At 37.1% G+C, this 19,573-nt stretch overlaps 1 protein-coding gene across 2 annotated transcripts in view; it reads right to left on the minus strand.

The window, feature by feature from the left end:
* NKAIN3 (sodium/potassium transporting ATPase interacting 3) overlaps nt 1–19,573 on the minus strand; it is a 385,999-nt gene that overhangs the window by 18,671 nt on the left and 347,755 nt on the right. For both annotated transcript variants that reach the window (XM_074897706.1, XM_074897705.1), the window contains exon 5: nt 4,608–4,668. In XM_074897706.1, the coding sequence (XP_074753807.1) occupies nt 4,608–4,668 (61 nt within the window). The remainder of the gene's footprint in view (nt 1–4,607; nt 4,669–19,573) is intronic.

The raw sequence follows: 19,573 nt of genomic DNA on the forward strand, positions 1-19,573 counted from the left end.
TACGTTAGACTCTTCATCTCTGCAGGATAATGATTTTTAAAATTTAAAATATAAAATTTATTTCAAAATAAACATTTGTCTATTCTTAGAAAACTGTTTAGTTGAATGAACACTTCAGCTGAATGAATATTTTGGTTATGGATCCATTACAATTCTGTGCCTGGCAATATGTATAGTCTATGTCTGGTGAAAATTGATTCCGTGGTTTTACCAAAATTGGTATATCAAAATTCTGGGCTTTGGGGTTGCTTGTCCAGATGAGCAGAAAGATGCAAATTGCTTTTCAAGTCTTCCAAAAATTCTTATAGTCACTGCCATTTTACAGAAATGACGAAGCCAGGATAATGCTGCCAACCTGGCAGCTATAGCGCTGTTTCAGTGCCAGGGAGTAAAACTTCTTGCAATTTTAAAACTCTATGTCAAGCATGTTCATCCGTTGGTCAGTAACAACACATTTTGTTTCAATATCTCAAGCTGTTACGACCCAAAGGTGAGAGTGGTGAGTACTAAAGCTCGGTGATGATCTGTGCTGCTGGCTACTGTTTGGAAAGTTTCAGAGATTCTCATTTTCTGTGAGGTAATTTAGGATAGCCATTGTCAGGGATGTTTGATTCTTGTATTGCCCAGCAGAAGTGTAGTGCAGTATCCTCCTTCTTGGTCATCTTTGATATTAATCGTTTTATGATAAAAATTCTCTTTTCTAGAAGGTAAATGGACTCACCCACATGGACAATTGCAATTGATGTGAAGATATTAGTAGCGGGTTCCCCAAAACTCCTTAGTTAAGGAAATTTGTATATTTATATATAAAGGTAATCAATCACACATATATGGGTCTATTGCTTATATTATCTATTGCTAGTTCATTTGCATTCATTTTGCAAAAAATAGCATATTTATAAGTAATTTTTCACTGCTGGACCTACTGTGTAACTACAAATACTAAATTAAATGTGAGGAAAAAATTATTTCTTTCTTGTTTGATTACTGCCAACAGATGCTCAATGGTGTGTATAAATGTAATGCCATATTTCAGATAAGGCAATGCAGTAGTTTTTCGGCGGTGGTAATAACGTATCTTGCTTTACTTAATATTTGTCTAATGATGGCATATGGAGGTTCCTATTGATATACCACAGTATGGGGAAACCCTTCCTTTTTAAAACAGATTCATCTTCCTCTCTGTTATAAAAGTACAGCTGAGCTCTGACTACAACTAGAATAGGGACGAGACAAATAAAAAAAATCATTTTTTGTTTATTAATTTTGTTCATGTGGTTTCATTTGGAAGAAAAAGCTTTCCTTCATGGTGAATGGAAGCCCTTTCCTTTATTTTACTTGCGCACAAAAGAGGTTTGAGCTTCCTTGGATTGACCTTTCTGTGCTCGTCTTGTTTTTGTAATAAATGCTGAAATCATGACTGTGGTTTTGTGTCAGATCTTCCCCTCTGATTTCACTTTTTTCCTTATGCAATTTGTATGCAACTCAGCTTCCACTCCAGAAATTCACATACAGTATGGAACTATCACTTCTAACAGGTGTCAATGACATATTTATGAACTAGTATTTAGCAGCAATAGTACTATCAACTGTTTCTCAAAAAAGTCCAGAAACTGTGTAGAAATTTAATAATGATTTTAGCAATGTATTTTGCCTCTTCTCCAGACTCCACTTTATTAAAACCATTCAGTAACTCTGACAAGGTGGCAACAGGCTTCTGAGTTCATTTTTCGGAGAAAATGTTTCACAAACAGGATAGTGACAGGCTTTTATGATTACAGATTTCACATATTCTGTTCTTACAAAAGGGATTATATAGATTGATAGATCTACAAAGAAAGAAATGAAAAAATGAAGGGAAGAGATATAAATAGACTTTTTCATTAGGATGAATGATGGAAGGTATTAACCCCACTACAGCAGTGTGCCTTTTACATGTCTTCTTTTTCATTCCTTTTGACCTGCTATCATCTTCCTTCTAAGTAAAAGTTAACTACAGTCTGAAATGTAGGTAAGGTGAGCAATAGCTGGAAATAAATGTTTCCTCAAGCATTATTACTGTTCAGAAAAGTGTCCATCAGCCGAAATGTCAGGCTCAAAATCCATTTAAGCACTGCACAGAGGCTAAACAGGCAGCTATTATTAATTTTTAAGTCTGCTTGACTGGTTTCAGACCAAGAACTGGGGTAACTTGATGCACTGAATATTGCAGATTATATTTAATTAGGAAGGCTTTGATTCTCAGGTGGCTGAGGATTTTTTTGGCGCAAACTGTTGCAAAAATATGGTAGAATAGCTGCATCTACCTAAGAAAACAATCTGCTGCATCATATTAAAATGCATAAAATTGCTCTTTTGCTGCAGTTTCTTGGACTTTGATCCAAATGTAATCACTGTCTACTTTTAACTTGACTATTTTGAGGCACCACTGTACTTCTCTCTTAAATAAGTTTTTGTTCATTATGATGCAAGTTAACAATGTGAATTTTTCCAGAATAAGTCCTGTTCTGCTCAGCTAATTATCAAACCAAACCATTTTCCCACTGTGCCTTCCACAGATGTTTCTTCATTTAAAACATATCTGTGGGATTGCCATGAATGAGTTAACATTTGTCTTTAATGTGTATCTATAAGCACAGAGGACTCTAAAACAAAAGTGGGCATTGAGGAACAAATTAGCAGAAACTGAGACACTAAAGGGCTATTTAGTTGCTCTGGATTGGACTCAGGATCTTAGAAGGAAATAAAAAAGTAACAGATCAGAAATTATATTCTCCACTGGCTGTAAAATCTCCTAGCTATCTATTCCGCTTCCCTGTGTTTGCATGTGGGTGTGCATGTACACACACTATTATTCTTCTAAAGGAACTGTAGTTTGTGTCTTCCTTATCCAGTCTGATGGCCTTCCCAACCATTTAATGAAGCCTCCTCATTCCAGGAATTTAGTTAGCAACTGTCTCATAAACAAAGTTTCCAGATACCCGTATGAAGCCCTAGCTACTGTCATGACTCACCACAGCCATACGGAAAGGAGTTGTCTCTGGATTTCACTGACCAAAAACTCTGTTTATACATCTCAAATTATACTGCCGCACTGTCCTCTGCTGTTATCCTGTGTTGCCAGTTTCTGACTAATGGGCAATTCCTAGCTTTCCAAGGGATGAATGGGTCTGGGCTTTTCCTTTTCCTCAAGACCTACATTTCATGTTGCTTCTCCAAATGTTCATATTTCTCTTTTCAGCACCAGTCTTTGTCTAGGCTCCTTGCTCCTTTTCACAGTACACTATGTGCACAATATGCTTATGATTCCTTCTCACTCAGTTTTATCTGAGAATCTCTTTGATATATTTTTGTCCTATTATAAAACTAAATGAAAGTGTTAAAATACATTTGACGCTGATGTCTATTGCATTATGATTGAGAACCAAACGTTGTACAGATTGTAGCAATGGAAAAGTATTTTGTTTATGGTCCTTCACACTGTTTTCAATCAAGAAGTCTGCTTTTCCACCACAGCCATGATTTACTTAAATTATGTTTTCAATAAGATTTTCCAGATATTATCAAATGCTTTTCTACAAAATGAATTAATTTTTTCTACTATATTAATTTCACCCACTAGTGCTATTCTATGAAGAAACAAAACAACTATGTTAAGATTTATGAATAAATATTTGGTTGTGTATTATTTATCCTATTACCCATAAAATGGCATTGGCATTTGTTCCTTTTTTTTTTTTTTTTTTTTCTCCCTAGTGGTAGATATTTTACTGTTTAACTCCCCGTATATGAAAGGAAGTAACTAACATGATCACATTGTCTCTTTTTCTAAATAGACTTGTTCTTGTATTTGCTCCTCTTTGCTCATCCAATATTATCCCATTCTCACTATTGCTTTTACCAATCATGTGGGCATGGTGACCTTGTTTGGCAGTTCTTATAATCTCTTTTCACACAGCATCCTACCAAAATGTTTGGCATATTCAGATATTTTGAATGTCCATTTAACAACTTTTGATAAATACTTTTTCAAAGGTGTGCACATTTTCAAACTTTTTGAACAATATGGGTATGTATATAAGGGTCTCATTCATAAAAGCAGGTTAAGAAAATGGCGTCAGCATTTTAGATGCATGGTCTAGTTATAAATGTTGAACAGCCCTATCTAACTATGGATCAGAGTGAAACTGCAGACTGTAAATGTCTTGATCTGTCATCTCCATTAACTTCACTGCTGATAAAAGCTGTCATTTGGAAAAACAGACTAAATGGCTTCAGGAACTTTGATTCAAAATTGAACATACACACTCAAAAGACTTACATAAATATATATACGCATTGTGAATCCCATGATTTTCAGCAGTGTGACTGGCCCATACAAGAGGTACACAGACCTCTATGAAGAAGGTTAGTAAGTACAACCCTGACACCCATATAAAATGGTAGTACCTAAATAAGTATGTCTTTGAACACAATTGGTTGTGTACATGAATGTCAGATTCTGTCATTTTCCAAACTTTGTTCTTTGCCTTGGTAGTTAATGCAAGACTAAGTCTCACCCCAGGTACTGTGGCTCCAGAGATGGAAAGGTGTGTATCAGTACTTACAGCTGTCCTCCTCCTCCATGAAAATACTGATCACGTAACAGGCATACACAAATCCAATCAGCTGCATGAAAGAAGAGGAAAAGTAATCATTAGAACACACTGAATACTTATTAAGATTTTAGTGCAATGGTATATAAATACAGGTATCACAGCTAAATTTTAAAAAGATTTACTTCCATTTCCTGTACTTATATGTAAATTCCAGTGCAAATGGTTACAAACAGCTAAATTAAAGACACTTTCTCCCTTTTGCTCATGTTGTATTATGTTTTAAAATCTTTTCCCAGTGCCACTGAGATCAGTACTGGTGAATAATACTATTGAGTAATACTGGTAGAAAACAGTTGGACCTTGATGTTCAGCTATGACTTCCATCCCTTTGTTCAGCACCTCTGTTAACACATGACTTTGTCCACATGAATGTGGGCACCCTAACCACCTAACTGTATTAAAAGGATAAAATATTTATTGACTGCTATGGAATTAAGTCATATTAAAGCTTTTGGAATCCACAAGAGATGTCTTTTTGTGTTTCATAAAGTGTCCCGTGAAGAACTGTTTGGTATAAATTTAATTTGATATGTGAAGTGTCATGATGTAGCTGAACAGTAAAGCTGCGTTATGATTCATCAGCATCAGGAAACACCTTATCAGAAGAGCCTGCCAGTAAATCACATTAACTATGCAAGAAATGAGCAGACTCGTTTTCCCAAAAGGACAATACCAGCAAGATCATGCCATTATTTTAAAAGCAGCTCCCACAAAAACAACCTCCTCAACCTGGATCTGTGTCACTTGTGCCACTGAGAGGAAAAGATTAAGATCTTTAGGATGAAGGAATAGAAACTCCGCTCATTTGCTTTCCATATAGAAAATGACCACCACCAAAGAAGAAGAAAATCCCACTGGACAAGGAAACCTATTAAACTGCACTGTCCAGACATATCCATGCTTGAGAAAATATTGTTTGTGCACCTGTACGCAATTCATGCTATCAGAAAGACTTGAAAAGACTGTTCATGAGAGATTTCTAAAATAAGCCAGGGATTAGTTTTAAGAAAACTCCTTTTTCTCTGGTCCATTCAAAAAATCTAATTAAAATAGTTCTTCTAAGGGTGTCATGGATCAACCATCTGAGAAAGAGGTAATTTAATAGTATCTACACAGGTATAAGCTCCTTCAGAGGCACAGAAATCATTTCAACTTGCTTTCTGGTTGGGCTGCACGAGGAGCTTTACAAGCATCTCCAAGAGCCTCTCTGCAGACAAAAAAGCTTGTCCACACAAGGGAATTCAGGGAAGTTAAGATGAATTAACTAAAGCTGTGAAATCAACTCACATAAGATAAAGTACATTAAATCCCTGTGTGGCCTTTCCCATTCAAAAATAAAGTGGCCTTAGTTCACTGTAGCTTAATCCTCCTCCAAGGGATTAATTTTCCCCATGAAGAATTAAGCTACAGTACGCTAAATCTGGGTTCCTTGTGAATGAGAGCTGTCGCAGCACTGTGGTACAGTCCTGTTGGAGCTTCCTCTGCAGGGCATTCACTTGGTGTTTCAGGAAACTGAGCTTAACCCAACTTTCCTCTCACTCTGAGCAGGCTGCAGTATTGGCAGTTTCCTTGGCTTTTTTGGGTACAATTTACTGGGGCAGTATTGCTACAGCCTCTATCAGGTGGACACCTCTGTGTTGTACTGATGCTCTGAGCCAGCGAAATGCAAACCAGCTTTGGAGGAGGCACTCACTGGAGACTTCTAGGACCAAGCTATGCATGAGCTACAAAGCCCCACTGTACCTGGTGTCATGGTGTCTAGAGCTACAGTGGGACTGGCTGACTCTGTGTGAACTCACCTGCTGAAAACTGTGCAGGTGGATAAGAGGCGTCCAGCCTCCTGCTATTAATGAAAATGGGATCTTGTGGTTTTGCTCCCCTTCACCTCCAGCATCAGTACTGGCTTACAGACTCCTTGACAGATTAAGGACATTTTTTTCCCTAAACTTCAAGTTTACAGCACCTTTCAGGCATGACAACTGAAGTAATATAAAGGCATTCAGGGGATCAAAAACCCAATCATACTTAAGGTATATTCTTGTGCCACCTGAATGTTACATATATATTATAAAATTATTGCCTTAATACTACACAAATACCAGAAAACAGGTGACCTTTCATGAGGGAATGTCACCTGTTTATTTACAGTGTTTCCTGTGCACCATTCCTGTTGTGCAATTTGGCTGTGTAAGTCACTTGGGTTTGTTTCTTTTTCCTAAACATGACTGAAATATTTTTAAGAGTAAAACTACTGAGTAAATAATGAACGTGATAAAAATGAATTGCAGTACATCTTGTGGGTTAAATGTGAAGGAAGATCAAATATTTAGAATTATTCACCATTTTCTAATCATGCATTTCTTTCTTTTATCTTCTTATTAGTATTCTGTATTAAATTAATTTTACTTTTGTAAATCCAGTTCCTTCTTTACATGTACATGTGTGCTCCATATCCATGTATATTATATAAAACACCTATCCATGAGGACTTCCAGCAAACTTCTCACATGTGTCTTAAGATGTTGGACAGGTGGATAAAGCACAGAAAGATACTTCCACTCTAACGTGTAATAAGCCACCTGACACAACAAAGAAAGCAACAGAGTAAAATACTCTAAGAGGTCTTCCCTCTGAAAAAGTATAGGACATGGCAAGCCTGATTGTTTGAACAGTCCTAACAGTTTACATTTTGCTCTTTCAGTAGACCTTCTCCTTAAAGTAAATATTTTCCCACTCTTCAGTGTTTGAAATACACTTTGTCTAATCTATGACCTTCTTGCAAAATCAGCAGCTGTTGGGATTCAAGAGGACTTTCTGCGAGAGAATGGACATGCGAGCAATCCTGCGTGAGAACAAGATTGATAAGAGCCTCAGCCGAGCAAGAATGCGATAAGGATGTGACCCTGAATGAGGGGAGAGAAACTCGTGGAGACAAACAACCCCCGGAAGGGGTTGGGACGGAAGAGGAAGTTACACAAGGCAGGAAGCCTGGCAAGGCTGATGGGGCACTTTTATCCAATCATAAGAAGGCTGAGTTAACTGTCCAATCTTGAGGACTTGTACTGCATGTTACTCACGTGTGCGGGAGAACATTATAAAAGGGCTTTCTTAGTTGTAATAAACGGGCATTGCTTGATCACATTGGTCGTGTGCGTGCTCAGCTCTCCCACAAGCAGCCTCTCTCTGCTCAGTATTTCTTTATATTTCTCATCATTAGTAGATAGATATTCCTTAGTCAGATAGAAATCATGGCCAGCTGTTGTGTTTATGGCATATACTTGCTTAAAATATACCATTATCCCCCATCTGTTTAGTTATTAATACTAGGAGAAATAAAAAATAATTCACCCTCTCCCAATTTCTTGCTCTTTTTTGGGAAAAAGAAAGATTAGGTCTCTAATCATATCAGGAGGTATCATAACCTACCAAGAATACCTTTTTGTAATTGAAATGCAGAATGCACATTTCTGAAAGAATAAAGCAACAAACAGGAAAAAAGAGCACTTTAGCATCAATTGTCAGGTATGGCTGTTCAGAGGTAGACAGCAATGTCTGGCTTGTAACTAAAATACTAGTAATTATAGTTGGGTAACCAATATCTGCAGTAAAATTAACATGAAGTGACAAAGTGGGAATACGGCCTTCAACAGATGAGACCTGTTTCCAGTTTCTTAGACAGAGTTACAGCCACCACACTGTGAATATTTTTATAAAATAATTAATTAAAACCTCTTCTTCTGCGTTATAGATGGACACACTAATAAAATATTTATTCCAACAAATTACTTTTGCTATCTTGATTAACCTAGATGCTGTTTAATTAATAACGTTATGCTCATATGAACCCATCTAGCCATCAAGTTAATTGCCAATTCGTGATGAGCTGACTGATGTGTATCTGACTGATGTGTATTGCCCCATTTCTTGCTATTGGAAATGTTCACTATTGGCTTGATACCACGTGACGGAATTAAATGTGTGTCCCTGATAACTAAAGAAAATGTGATGCAAATGATCTGGAAGATACTTAATTTGCTCATCTTGGGTTTCAGCAAGGAACCGATTCAAAGGGACCAATGAAATGGTTGGAACAGGATGTTCAAAGCATCAAAGGTCACTAGCACCTGAAAGTATAAATGGGAGCCTCTGGCTTGATCCAGAGAACAATTTAGATGCCAAAGTGGACTTGTCTTGACAATGTTGAGTTTCAGGGCATGGAAACTTACTGGGATCCCTCCATTGTACAGAAAACTGCCTGTCTTTCCTGCTTAGCCCAGTCTGGTAAACCGTCTCAGAAAACACTTGTCAGTGCTATCTGACACTTGTTAGAAAATCAAGTGGGAAACTGTGGGAAGAGGCTGTTGTCCCCCAGTAGTTAGGGTACACATCTTGCTCTGGAGACAATAAGCAATACATAAAATACTTAGATATTTCATGGAATCACAGAATGGTTTGGGTTAGAAGAGACCTTTAAAGGTCATCTAATTCAGCACCCTGCCATGGGCAGGAACATCTTTCATTAAATCAGGTTGTTCAAAGCCCTTTCCAAGCTAACTTTGACTGCTTTGAAGGAAGGGCCATCCACCACTGCTCTGGGCAATCTGTTCCAGTGTCTCACCACCCTTATCATGAAAAATTTCTTCCTTATGTCCAATCCAATTCTAAACTCTTTCAATTTAAAGTATTTGCCCCTTATTGTCTCACTACAGACCACAATAAAAAGCCTCTCTCCATCTTTCTTATAAACCTCCTTTATATATTGAAAGGCCACAATAAGGCATCGCTGAAGCTAAATAACCCCAATTCTGTCAGCCTTCTGATCATTCTCATGGCCCTCCTTTGGACCTGCTCAAACAGATTCACATCTTTCTTGTGCTGGCTACTCCAGAGCTAAATGCAGTTCTATAGGTGGAGTCTCACAAGACTAGAACAGAGGGGGAGAATCACCTTGACTTGCTGGCCACACTTCTTGTGATGCAGCCTGGGGTACGACAGGATTTCTGGGCTGCAAGCACACATTGCTGTGTCATGTACATTATTTCATTCATCAGGATCCCCAAGTCCTTCTCCACAGGGCTGCTCTCAATCCATTCATCCCCCAGTCTACTGATATTAAGGATTGCCCTTAAGGATCTTGACCCTGGCCTTGTTGAACTTCATGAGGTTTGCACAGGCTCACCCCTCAAGTTTGCCAAGGTGCCTCTGGGAGGCATCTCTTCCCTCTAGTGTATCAACTGCACAACTCAGCTTGGTGTCATCAGCAAACTTGCTGAAGGTGTACTCAATCCTGCTATGTCATTAATAAAGATACAAAATAGCACTGGTCCAAGTAGGGACCCCTGAGGGACACCAGTTGTTACTGATTTCTATTTGGGCATTGAGATATAACTCTTTGGGTGTAGTCATCCAATATTTTCAGAACCGCAAGTATTTTTGTACCAAACCCATTATTTTTTCAATGACTAGCTGATAAATGTTGCTCAGATTCTCCAAATCATAGTGATGAGCAGGCTTAAGGTGTGGGAAACAATTGTCACCTAAACTAAGTTGGCAGAGACTTCAGTGTGGAGTGCACAAAGGGATTTCTTATTAGTGGAACATGGGTACATTTATATTGCTATTATCAAGGCTTTTGATGCATAATTTATTTTCTGCTGATAGCCTTAGGTAGAAATGAAGTCATAGTCTCTGTTATTTATCTCCTGTGCAGGCAGTATAGTCTCTAGAGGACCTAAATGTTTTAGTCTATCTAAAATCTCTAGGCTTAAGCTATGGACATCTGCATGAATTATAAATGCCTAGTTTAATAGAAGAGAAATTAGATTATTTAATTGTCCATCATTAAAGTGTAAGAAACTATGAAAACATGTAAGAAATTAAAAAAACTAATCATCTGAGCAAATGCTGTGAAATATAATAGCTTTAATAATGAATATTTCAAGAATATATCCTATTAGAAATAAGAATCAAACTGAGTGTAAAATATATATTTACCTGCATATTAATATATTTGAATAGTTACCAGTTAATGTGGATTAACCTTTCCTTAGGAAAACAAGGAGAAATACAAAATAAAATTAGAAGTTATTATTGAAATCAAAGTTATTATCTGCAGACTGAAATATTTTTGATTAAAATTGATGATTTAGATATTTTGATTTAAATCTTTTTGTTTGGCTTTGTCATCATCAGCTGTGGCCTTTAAATACACTCTCACAGTATGTGATTACTTTTCTATCTTCTTTGCTTCACAAACTGCATTTCCACTGGTTCAGAGGAGATATGTGAGTGTGCTGGGTATTTAAGATTACATGAAGCAGTTCCCTAGGCTATCAGGTTAATCTTCAAGACCAGGTGTACAAAGGACACTTATCACTGTTAAGCTACTATGCAGAGTTTTTTAGAGATTTCATTACAGCAAATAGGACCATCCAAATAAACTAAATAAATGTTCAGTAGTCCTAACTACCAGAGGACAATATATGACATTATAGCTAAACTAGATTTGGAAGATTCCTCCAGTCAAAAAGATAAGACTTCATGTGCTTCATGTCCTTTCTTGTACACATCCACTCCACTCAGATTGTCACCTCACTGAATATGGCTTTTTCTTGACCTCTTTTTTGCTGATGACAGCTGAAGAACATTATTCTCCATCTATCTCTGTGGTATGCTAGAAGTGGAACTTGGCAAACACAACTCCTGTTTTCTGCAAGATATTTCACTATTACCCAATTTCCCACAAATATTAAGGGAGTATGAAAGGAGAAGAAACTTTTAAAATTGAATGTTTATGCATAAAAAGAGTGTAGGATACAAAACTTGACAAGGTATCTTTAATTCATAAAATGGAATCTGTGTAGCAAGAGTGAATTTACTGATTAAAAAGGTAAAAATGCTTTAAATTGCAAAACATTCTGACTATTACTATGTCATGACTAACATTTTCAAGAGAGCTAACAAATTCTGAGGAAAGGGTGAAACATGAGTAGTTCATCTTCTTAGAAACCTACTTGCCACTAACATTTTAATACTCTGCAAAGAGGACTTTAAAGCCTTTTTCTTCCATTAAAAACTAGAGAAGTATTAAATCAGAATGGGAGATACATAAGAGAAATAGGATATTGTTCCAGGATCTTGTGTATACATGAGTCAGCAAGATAGAAATATGACTATCAGACACAAAGAAATTATAACTCCATGTATTTCAAGACAATGACAAAGGAACCAGGATCAAGAGTAACTAGTATATATATAGTCATAGTATAATAATAACCATTCACTATAACTGCATGATTGTATATTATGCAGTATTGTATATAGTTATCCAATTTATGACTTTACATATAACTGCTCGATTATATATATTTTCTTAGAAATATATTGTAAAACTATATATTTATGGACAATTTCAAAACCAAATGAATTTTTTTGAATTAAAGAAGAGACAGTCTCAAAGCTATGTTCTCAGTTCTAGGATTAAATGATGAAATGCACATTTTACAGTGGTAGCAGTGGGAGCTTCAACCTTAAAGTACTTAGAAATCTAAAACCATAAAAGCAGACAAGCAACTGAAAAAAAGTCCAGAAAACATATCAGGATATGGCAGCGGCAGTGTCTGAAGTACACTATGTTGTCTAAGTCTTTTTTTTTTCTTCCCTTCATCTTCCTAAAATCAATTGGATTTGACGTGAATAAAATTCAAGCTTTAGGGGTATTGTCTACCAAATTCAGCAGCATGACCCAGAGCCAGTCTGGTCCAACTGCGCCATTTACAGATGTAGTGAAGAGCTCCTGGAGGCTACAACTCTGATAGGCCTTAAAATGTGTTAAGGGCTCTAAAAGTGGGTGACAGAAGCTCACAGCTACTTTTGCTTTATACTGATCAGGGAGAAACAAGTGAAGAGATACTAACGTAAATGTCTGTTCTTAAAATACATAGAGGTTGCTGTTGGCTAATAGTGCAGGAGATAATTCCTCTTGAATGCCATCTGCCTAGCACTGGGAGGGGAGAGCAGCATGCTGGAAAAGACTATACCTGTTATTTACTGTGGTTTTTATTGTCCTACCCTGTGTCTGCTCTTCTCAAATCCTGGTTTCCACAGTGTCCCTTTGTCTTTAAATTAAAAATTGTATTTGACAATCTGATTTTCCCAGGCCAAGATCAGAACCACTGTTGCCTGCCGTTGGTCTGGGAATTTATTTCTCCAGCAGCATAAACATATAACTACCCCTATTACCCAGTTTCCCAAAAGGACTTTAGTAATTAAGAAGGAGGACCAATGTGTTATATTGTCAAGGTGCATCCTGGTTTGTGAAGGCTGAGAAAAACAAGCGAGAACATCATGTGTTGTCTCTCCTCCTCTCCCTCTTTACTTTAGTTATGGCTTATTCTCCCTCCTTTGTTTTTGCTGCAAGACCTTTAGAAAATGTATCATATGTTCTGAGAACAGAAAGATGGAGTACTTGGAACAAATTGTGTAATCCAGACTCCTGTATAATTCTGTAGGTCCCATAATATCATCTAGATACTCTGGTAGCCTAATGATAATGTTGTCAGGGTGTCCCTCACAAGTTAGGGTGGGGTAATGTTGCTCCAGATGAGTTATGTCCACAGAAGGGATCTGGGAACCTTTGTTCTTCACTTACACAAGAGAAAGAAGTAAACCCCAAGCATTAATCCTTATTTATTTGGTTGTCTATTGTCTGACAGATATCTAAATTTTATATTTTAAATGAAATTAAAGTCTTAATATGTAAAAAAACTGTACAGGTATTTAAACATGACTGGCTAGAATGCAATGTTTTATCTTGCAATATATTAATTGCTTGTTAATGATTCAGCTGAACACAGTTATGAAACAGCATACAATAAAGCCAACTTTAAGCGTTGAAAGTTAAAGAGCAAAAAGAAGGAAAGTAGAGGGGATAATGACGATAAGAAGGAAGGAGAGAAAGGAGATCTACATTTGAGTAGACTCTTAAAAATATCACTAGGAAAGAACTGGATAAACAAACAAGACCTAGTTTTCCTCCAGTGGTAAACAAAAGAAAAGTTGTCCTAAGAATGGGGTCAAAGTTCTCATATTTAGGTTAATGACTAATTAGCTTGTCAGCTGTATAACAGGGAGTGAAAAAGCTCTTTACATCTAATTTTAAATAAGCAGACAGAAAGATGGCCTTCCTTCATTTCTGTAAGCTTGACTTTGTGTTATTTGTTTTTATGTTTTCTAAATAACTATTTTTATTCTCTTTTTCATTAATATGTCAGTGTTATGGGTAATTTCAGAGCTACTTGAAGAAGACATGAAATTTCACCTCTTTTGATACAGCAAAGAAATTCAGGTTTGATGGTGTCTTGTAACCCAAAGTGTTTCTTCAAGGTATCCATCAGGTAATGATTTCACTAAGTTGCACGTACCGCTTTGGAAGCTGGTAATGAAATCAGAAGAAAGAATGAAAGAAATGTCTGCCAGTGACTAGAGCCAATGCAATCTCTTTCTTTGGCATGTGACAAGGTACTTTGGAAGGGTTCTGAATCCCAGGGAAACCAATTATGCATGTAGGGGGTACCAAAGTAAACTCCTTAGAGAACAGCAGAATATTGCAAATACTGGGCATTTTTTATGCTAATACTCCTTTTAAAAATCTTCCACTGCTTATACTGCAATTATGAAAGATGTCCTTTGCTGATAAAATGCCAAAAGATATTTTTCCCTCCTTATTAGGTGAGAAGGCAAATAGTAAGAGTATTATTTTCATTTACTTGTGGCAATAGACACAGAGAATGCATTTTAATTCCAACAATCCATTGCAGTCGGTAAGAATTACTTATTTTCTACTAAATCATTACTTTCCCTTCATGCACAATGTAAATAACACATCCATGAAAGTATTATATCTGTATTTATGTAAGCCTGACTTTGTGTTATTTGCTTTTATATTTTCTAAGTAACTACTTTTATTTGCTTTTACCTTAACTTGTCAGTGTTAGACAGACAAACTGTGACACGGAAACAAAAATTAGTTCAAGATTTCAGTGGGGTGACAGTGAGGGTAAGAATAGATTTACTACAGTCTGATTCCCACTATTCTCTAACCTCCTTTATAGATACTTCTTAAACACCTAGGTAATAATAGTTAAGACCGAACACATTATTATTCTAGCTCCTGTTAATCCGTAAACATGGCTTGAAAATTGTATGAAAAAGTATGCAAAGCCTTTACTAACAACAATTATGCCAGAGCATACCTCAGGGAAAAATAGAACAAGAAAAATCAACCCGCAGATAAAACCATCATATTAACTCATGTTAGGAAATGTTATATGATCTAATGAACTGCAAAGTAAGATTTAATCTCTAACTTTACCAGGCTGTTTATATTAGCCCTCCTAGTGGAACTCTTAGTGAGGATTTTCGGGGGTGGTAGACACAGTAATGCACCTCAGAAGTAAGCTCCAAAGCCTGAAAGACATGCACTAGCTTAGACCCAGCCCTAATTAATTCACAGGGAAAAAAAGGCTTGATAATAACCAAGAGCTGGTTAAAATTCACAAGAGTGCAGAAAGTCATATAAGGCAGCATTGATGAGCATAGATTGTCTGAAAATTTTTCTTATGATCTGGACTGTAGGGGGAGCTGGAAAAGCAGCATACAGTATATTCTCTCTGTGGATCTCAATTCTAAATTATTTTTGGACATTGCATAGTTCAGTTTTCTTTTTCTATTAATATTTTGTTCCATACAGACAAGGAAAATCACAAAAAATTAATAATTTTTATATTTTTCCTTGGATGTGTAAATAAATACTGGAAATTCCTAAAATTTCATCTTTCTTAGAGGACCACAGATGATGTCTATCTATTCTTGGCAAAGAAAGTTTACTTCTATCTTTAAGAACGTAAGAGAAGACAGAACAGACAAACAGATTATGTCTTTTGATTCTCAAAAATAAAAAATTGAAACAAATCACTTCTATGTCCACCAGACTTTGATACTGTTTTGCCTTTTTGTATGTGTGAAGTGCTAAGGCTTGGACAACTGGCCCAAGCCAGAGTTGTCCTATAGATGAATCCTGGTTTTTTTATAACTGAAAACCATTGTGCTAGTAGGTATTGTACTAAGTTATAACAACTCACTTATGCTGTCGGTATGTTATGCACGTAAAAAGTGCTAAAGCATTGAAACACTAAAGCCTGAACAACAGGCCCCAAGCTGAAGCTGCTAACTCAGTCTGTAATCATTAATAAAGTATGTAAACTAGCTAGTGAAAGATGCAGCCTAGAATATAACCAGTAGTGAGGACGAAATGCTGAGAGAATGTATCCAACTTCTCTTGTTTAGCCTTGTTCAAGGCTGAGAACCCACCTATTTGGCCTTGTTAGAAACTCCCTTGGTCTCCCCCTCCCTGAGTCCTGGCCAAGCTTTGGGTGGGATCCAACAGGAGTATGAAACCAGAAATTTTCCGCTCAAAACAAAGGTGCCAGAATAATGTGTTCACTGAAATACTACAGAGATGAACAATAGTGTACCACAGATAGAAGAGGTGAAGGTAAGGTATTCCTTCATCATCACTTTGTTTTTTCTAATTAATTTTCATCTAACAGGATATTTAGCAGATCTACCACATGTGTGCTTTCACTTGTGCATGAATCTGCTGTATTCAAGCCACAGAACAGATGACTCGATTTTGAGCCCCAGTTGAGCTGGTTTTGCTCTTTGGAAGAAACAATACCATCATCAGAAACGTGGCTGGATTTACATGTTTGGCAGGTAACATAGCAGTTTCTTCACTCAGCTGTAATGTCTAAAACTGTGAAACACCAAGAACTCTACAATAGCAATGCAGAACATTTCGAAAAGCCTTTGTTTGATGGTTTTCTTTTATGGATATCCTTTCCACTGTAGTTCTTTTTACTATGGATAGTATTGTTTAATTCCATTGAGCTGATACCTGAATGTGCAGATGGAGGTACATAAACACGCAGACACATACGCTTATAATGCTTTGTGGAGTGGTCTGCTGTGATATGTGAGAAACAAGATTACCATAAAAGCAGCAATGTTATCAGTTTGCTCAGGTATTCCCAGTTAAACTGTGTGCTAAAAGGCCTTTGTGCTGGATTCCCACTGGGCAGAAAAGCTATCAAGAATTGCAATGAAGCTTCGCTTTCTATCAGTGCCTAATAAATTTCAGAAGCTGTTTCTCCAGTCATATCTGACCCAGTGTGATCTCTTATGCCACATCTGCCTGGCACAGTTTATTTGCTTGCAGTATACGGTCCCCATATGTATGTTGTGGCTTTGTGTCCTATTCACTCCTGTTTCTTACCAACAGCTTTCACTTGACACTGCATCCCATTGCTCCCTTTATGTTCATCTGTGTCTGATTCCACAGCCTGAAGCCCAGGGTGCACCCAAAATCAGTATTTCTTTTCCAAGGAGCCTAAGCTCAGCCTGTAATCAAGGAGCATGCAAATACACAAGCTACACTGGAACCATTCTAGAAAGGACTTTGTCTCCCACTGTCAGTACAAAACCAGTGTAAACATCCCTACATGGTCTCAAGTGCTGGCTGTATGAGTGGCAACAAATGTATTGCCCCAGACCAGAGCCAGCTCTCAGGATGTTTTAGCAGATGGGAGGCAGACTTGTCCCTCTTTCTAACTTAAGGCTACTGCTACAAAGAAATCCAAATGCAGCAAGAGAGTCTGCACCTGGTAAAAGCAATTTCAAAAGGAGCCAAAGAATTTGCTGCACTGAGAATATCTCTTGACTAGAGACATGTATTAAGTGGAAGCGTGTCTTTGGAATCCTTGACTCTAGTTCACCTAGAATGAGCTTTTGGCTACAGCACGTAGAGTTTCTTTCCAGAAAACAAGCTCAAATTTAAAGAAATCTAGGACACACGTGATGGTGCTTATTCATGTCTTGTTCTGAAGACAAATTGGATTACACAGACTGAAGGAGAGGAAGTCAGGTAGAGAAAATGCTAGACCACTTTTCCTCCTTCTTGTATCCAGAGCTGGGACAGATCTTTGCCAAGGAATCTCCGGTACATGACACCAGGATCTCCGGAGTGTGTCCTTAGTCTTTGGAAGAAACCTTAATATACATGGGGGAGACTGAGGCATCAGCAAAACAGGCAGCTTTGGTCATCTGGAGTACATTTCTAGGGTTCATCTGCTTCTGTTGGACTGGCTGTTTGCTCAAACCCTCTTCTGTTGCTTCTTTGCAGGTACAAATAAGTTTAAGACTACTAAACCATTTGGTGCTGCACAGACTAGCGGAATAAATATCTGGGAGGTTAAACTTTATGGCACTCTTTCCCCTGCTCTTATAATTCACTTATATTTTGAGCAGAAGTAGAGCTAGCTCATTTAAAAGAAACTCAGGTAGGTCTATTTTACAGACAACTCTCACCGTTCTTTGAAATGTTAACTTTTACGAAAGCCAATTTTCATCAAAATGAAAAAAAAAAAAAAAAAGAGATGCAGTCTGACTCCTGTAATAAGCAAATTGGCACAAACTGTAATTATTCAGTGTGAGGATATGAGGACAAACGTGACAGAATGATGAAGAATGAATGATGATGGAAGGGAAAAGCCATGTACCATGCTAAAGTGATACAATTGCTAAAGAGCACTTGCACCTCCAAACTATTTTTAACCAGATTACTAACCACAGCTTCTCAAGAATAATATGTTCTCATGGAATAAAAAGGATTAATCTCTTAATCTCATAGATTATTAAAAGGCCAAGGTACAAGGATATATAAATGGTGTGTGAATAGATCAGTGAGGGAAGTTGTCTGTAGTGCCCTGTACAGACTCATGCTCAGTGCTATCCATTTCAAGTATTCATGAGTGATTGGGAAATAGGGTGAGGAACTCAATCAAGATTGGTGACAATGCAAAAATGCACTGTGAAATGTTGTAGATGGATCCCATGACATTGAGTGTCTGGGTGTTAAAATAAGAACTGAAGTTCAACGTCAATAAATGCAAAGTAATGCACATAAGGAACATCAACTGTAACTACACACACATGGTAATTGGCTCTATATTTGTTATTACCTCTTGGAAAAGTTGTGAGTAGTTCATTACAAACATCAGCTCAGTGCTCAGCAGCAGTCAGAAAGGAGAATCAAATAGTAGAAGAGCAATAGAAAAGAAAGTAGAATACATCATTATGCCACTCTACAAATCCCTTGTGTCCAGCGTCCTCAGTGCTATGCGCAGTTCCTTCTCCTTATCTCAGAAAGGAAGTAGTTGAATCAGAACACGTACAGCAAAAGGTGTCAAAGATAAAGCTATGGGTGGCTTTAGAACAAGGAGAGATGAAACAAATTCACTCTTGGAAAGGAGACAAGTGATGACAGAATTATACTAAAAAATAAAATAATGAATGGGTTGGAACAGCTGAATACAAAATAATTAATTCCACTTTTCATTATATAAGAACAATAGAAAATCAACCCAAATTATCAGATCACAAACTAAAGGGTTGTCTTTCATCACCAACTGAAGGAAGGGCATTTTCCACACAAATCAGGATTAAACTATGGAACTCAATGCCCAGAACATGCTAAAGAGGTGAGACCCATACAGGGGTCAAAAGCTGATTAGCCTTTTTTCTCTTTTTTTTTTTTTTTTTTTTCACATTCAGGGGAAAAATGTTTATCCAAGGCTATGAAAAACAGAATTTCAGATACAACAGATTTGTCCAAGGAAGTCCTAGGCAATATTGCCAGGAGATGTTAAGCACTCATGTTTGCTGCTTAATGCATGTCAATTTATTACTATTTACAAGTGCTAAATTCAGATGTAAATCACACAGCTGGAAAATTAGAAGTATAGAAGTCTAATTTACACATGGGAAAGAGATTAAAATGTTAGCTCTAGGCTTCATGT

The sequence above is a fragment of the Athene noctua genome, chromosome 2, assembly GCF_965140245.1.
Source record: "Athene noctua chromosome 2, bAthNoc1.hap1.1, whole genome shotgun sequence".
In the NCBI taxonomy this organism is placed as follows: domain Eukaryota; kingdom Metazoa; phylum Chordata; class Aves; order Strigiformes; family Strigidae; genus Athene; species Athene noctua.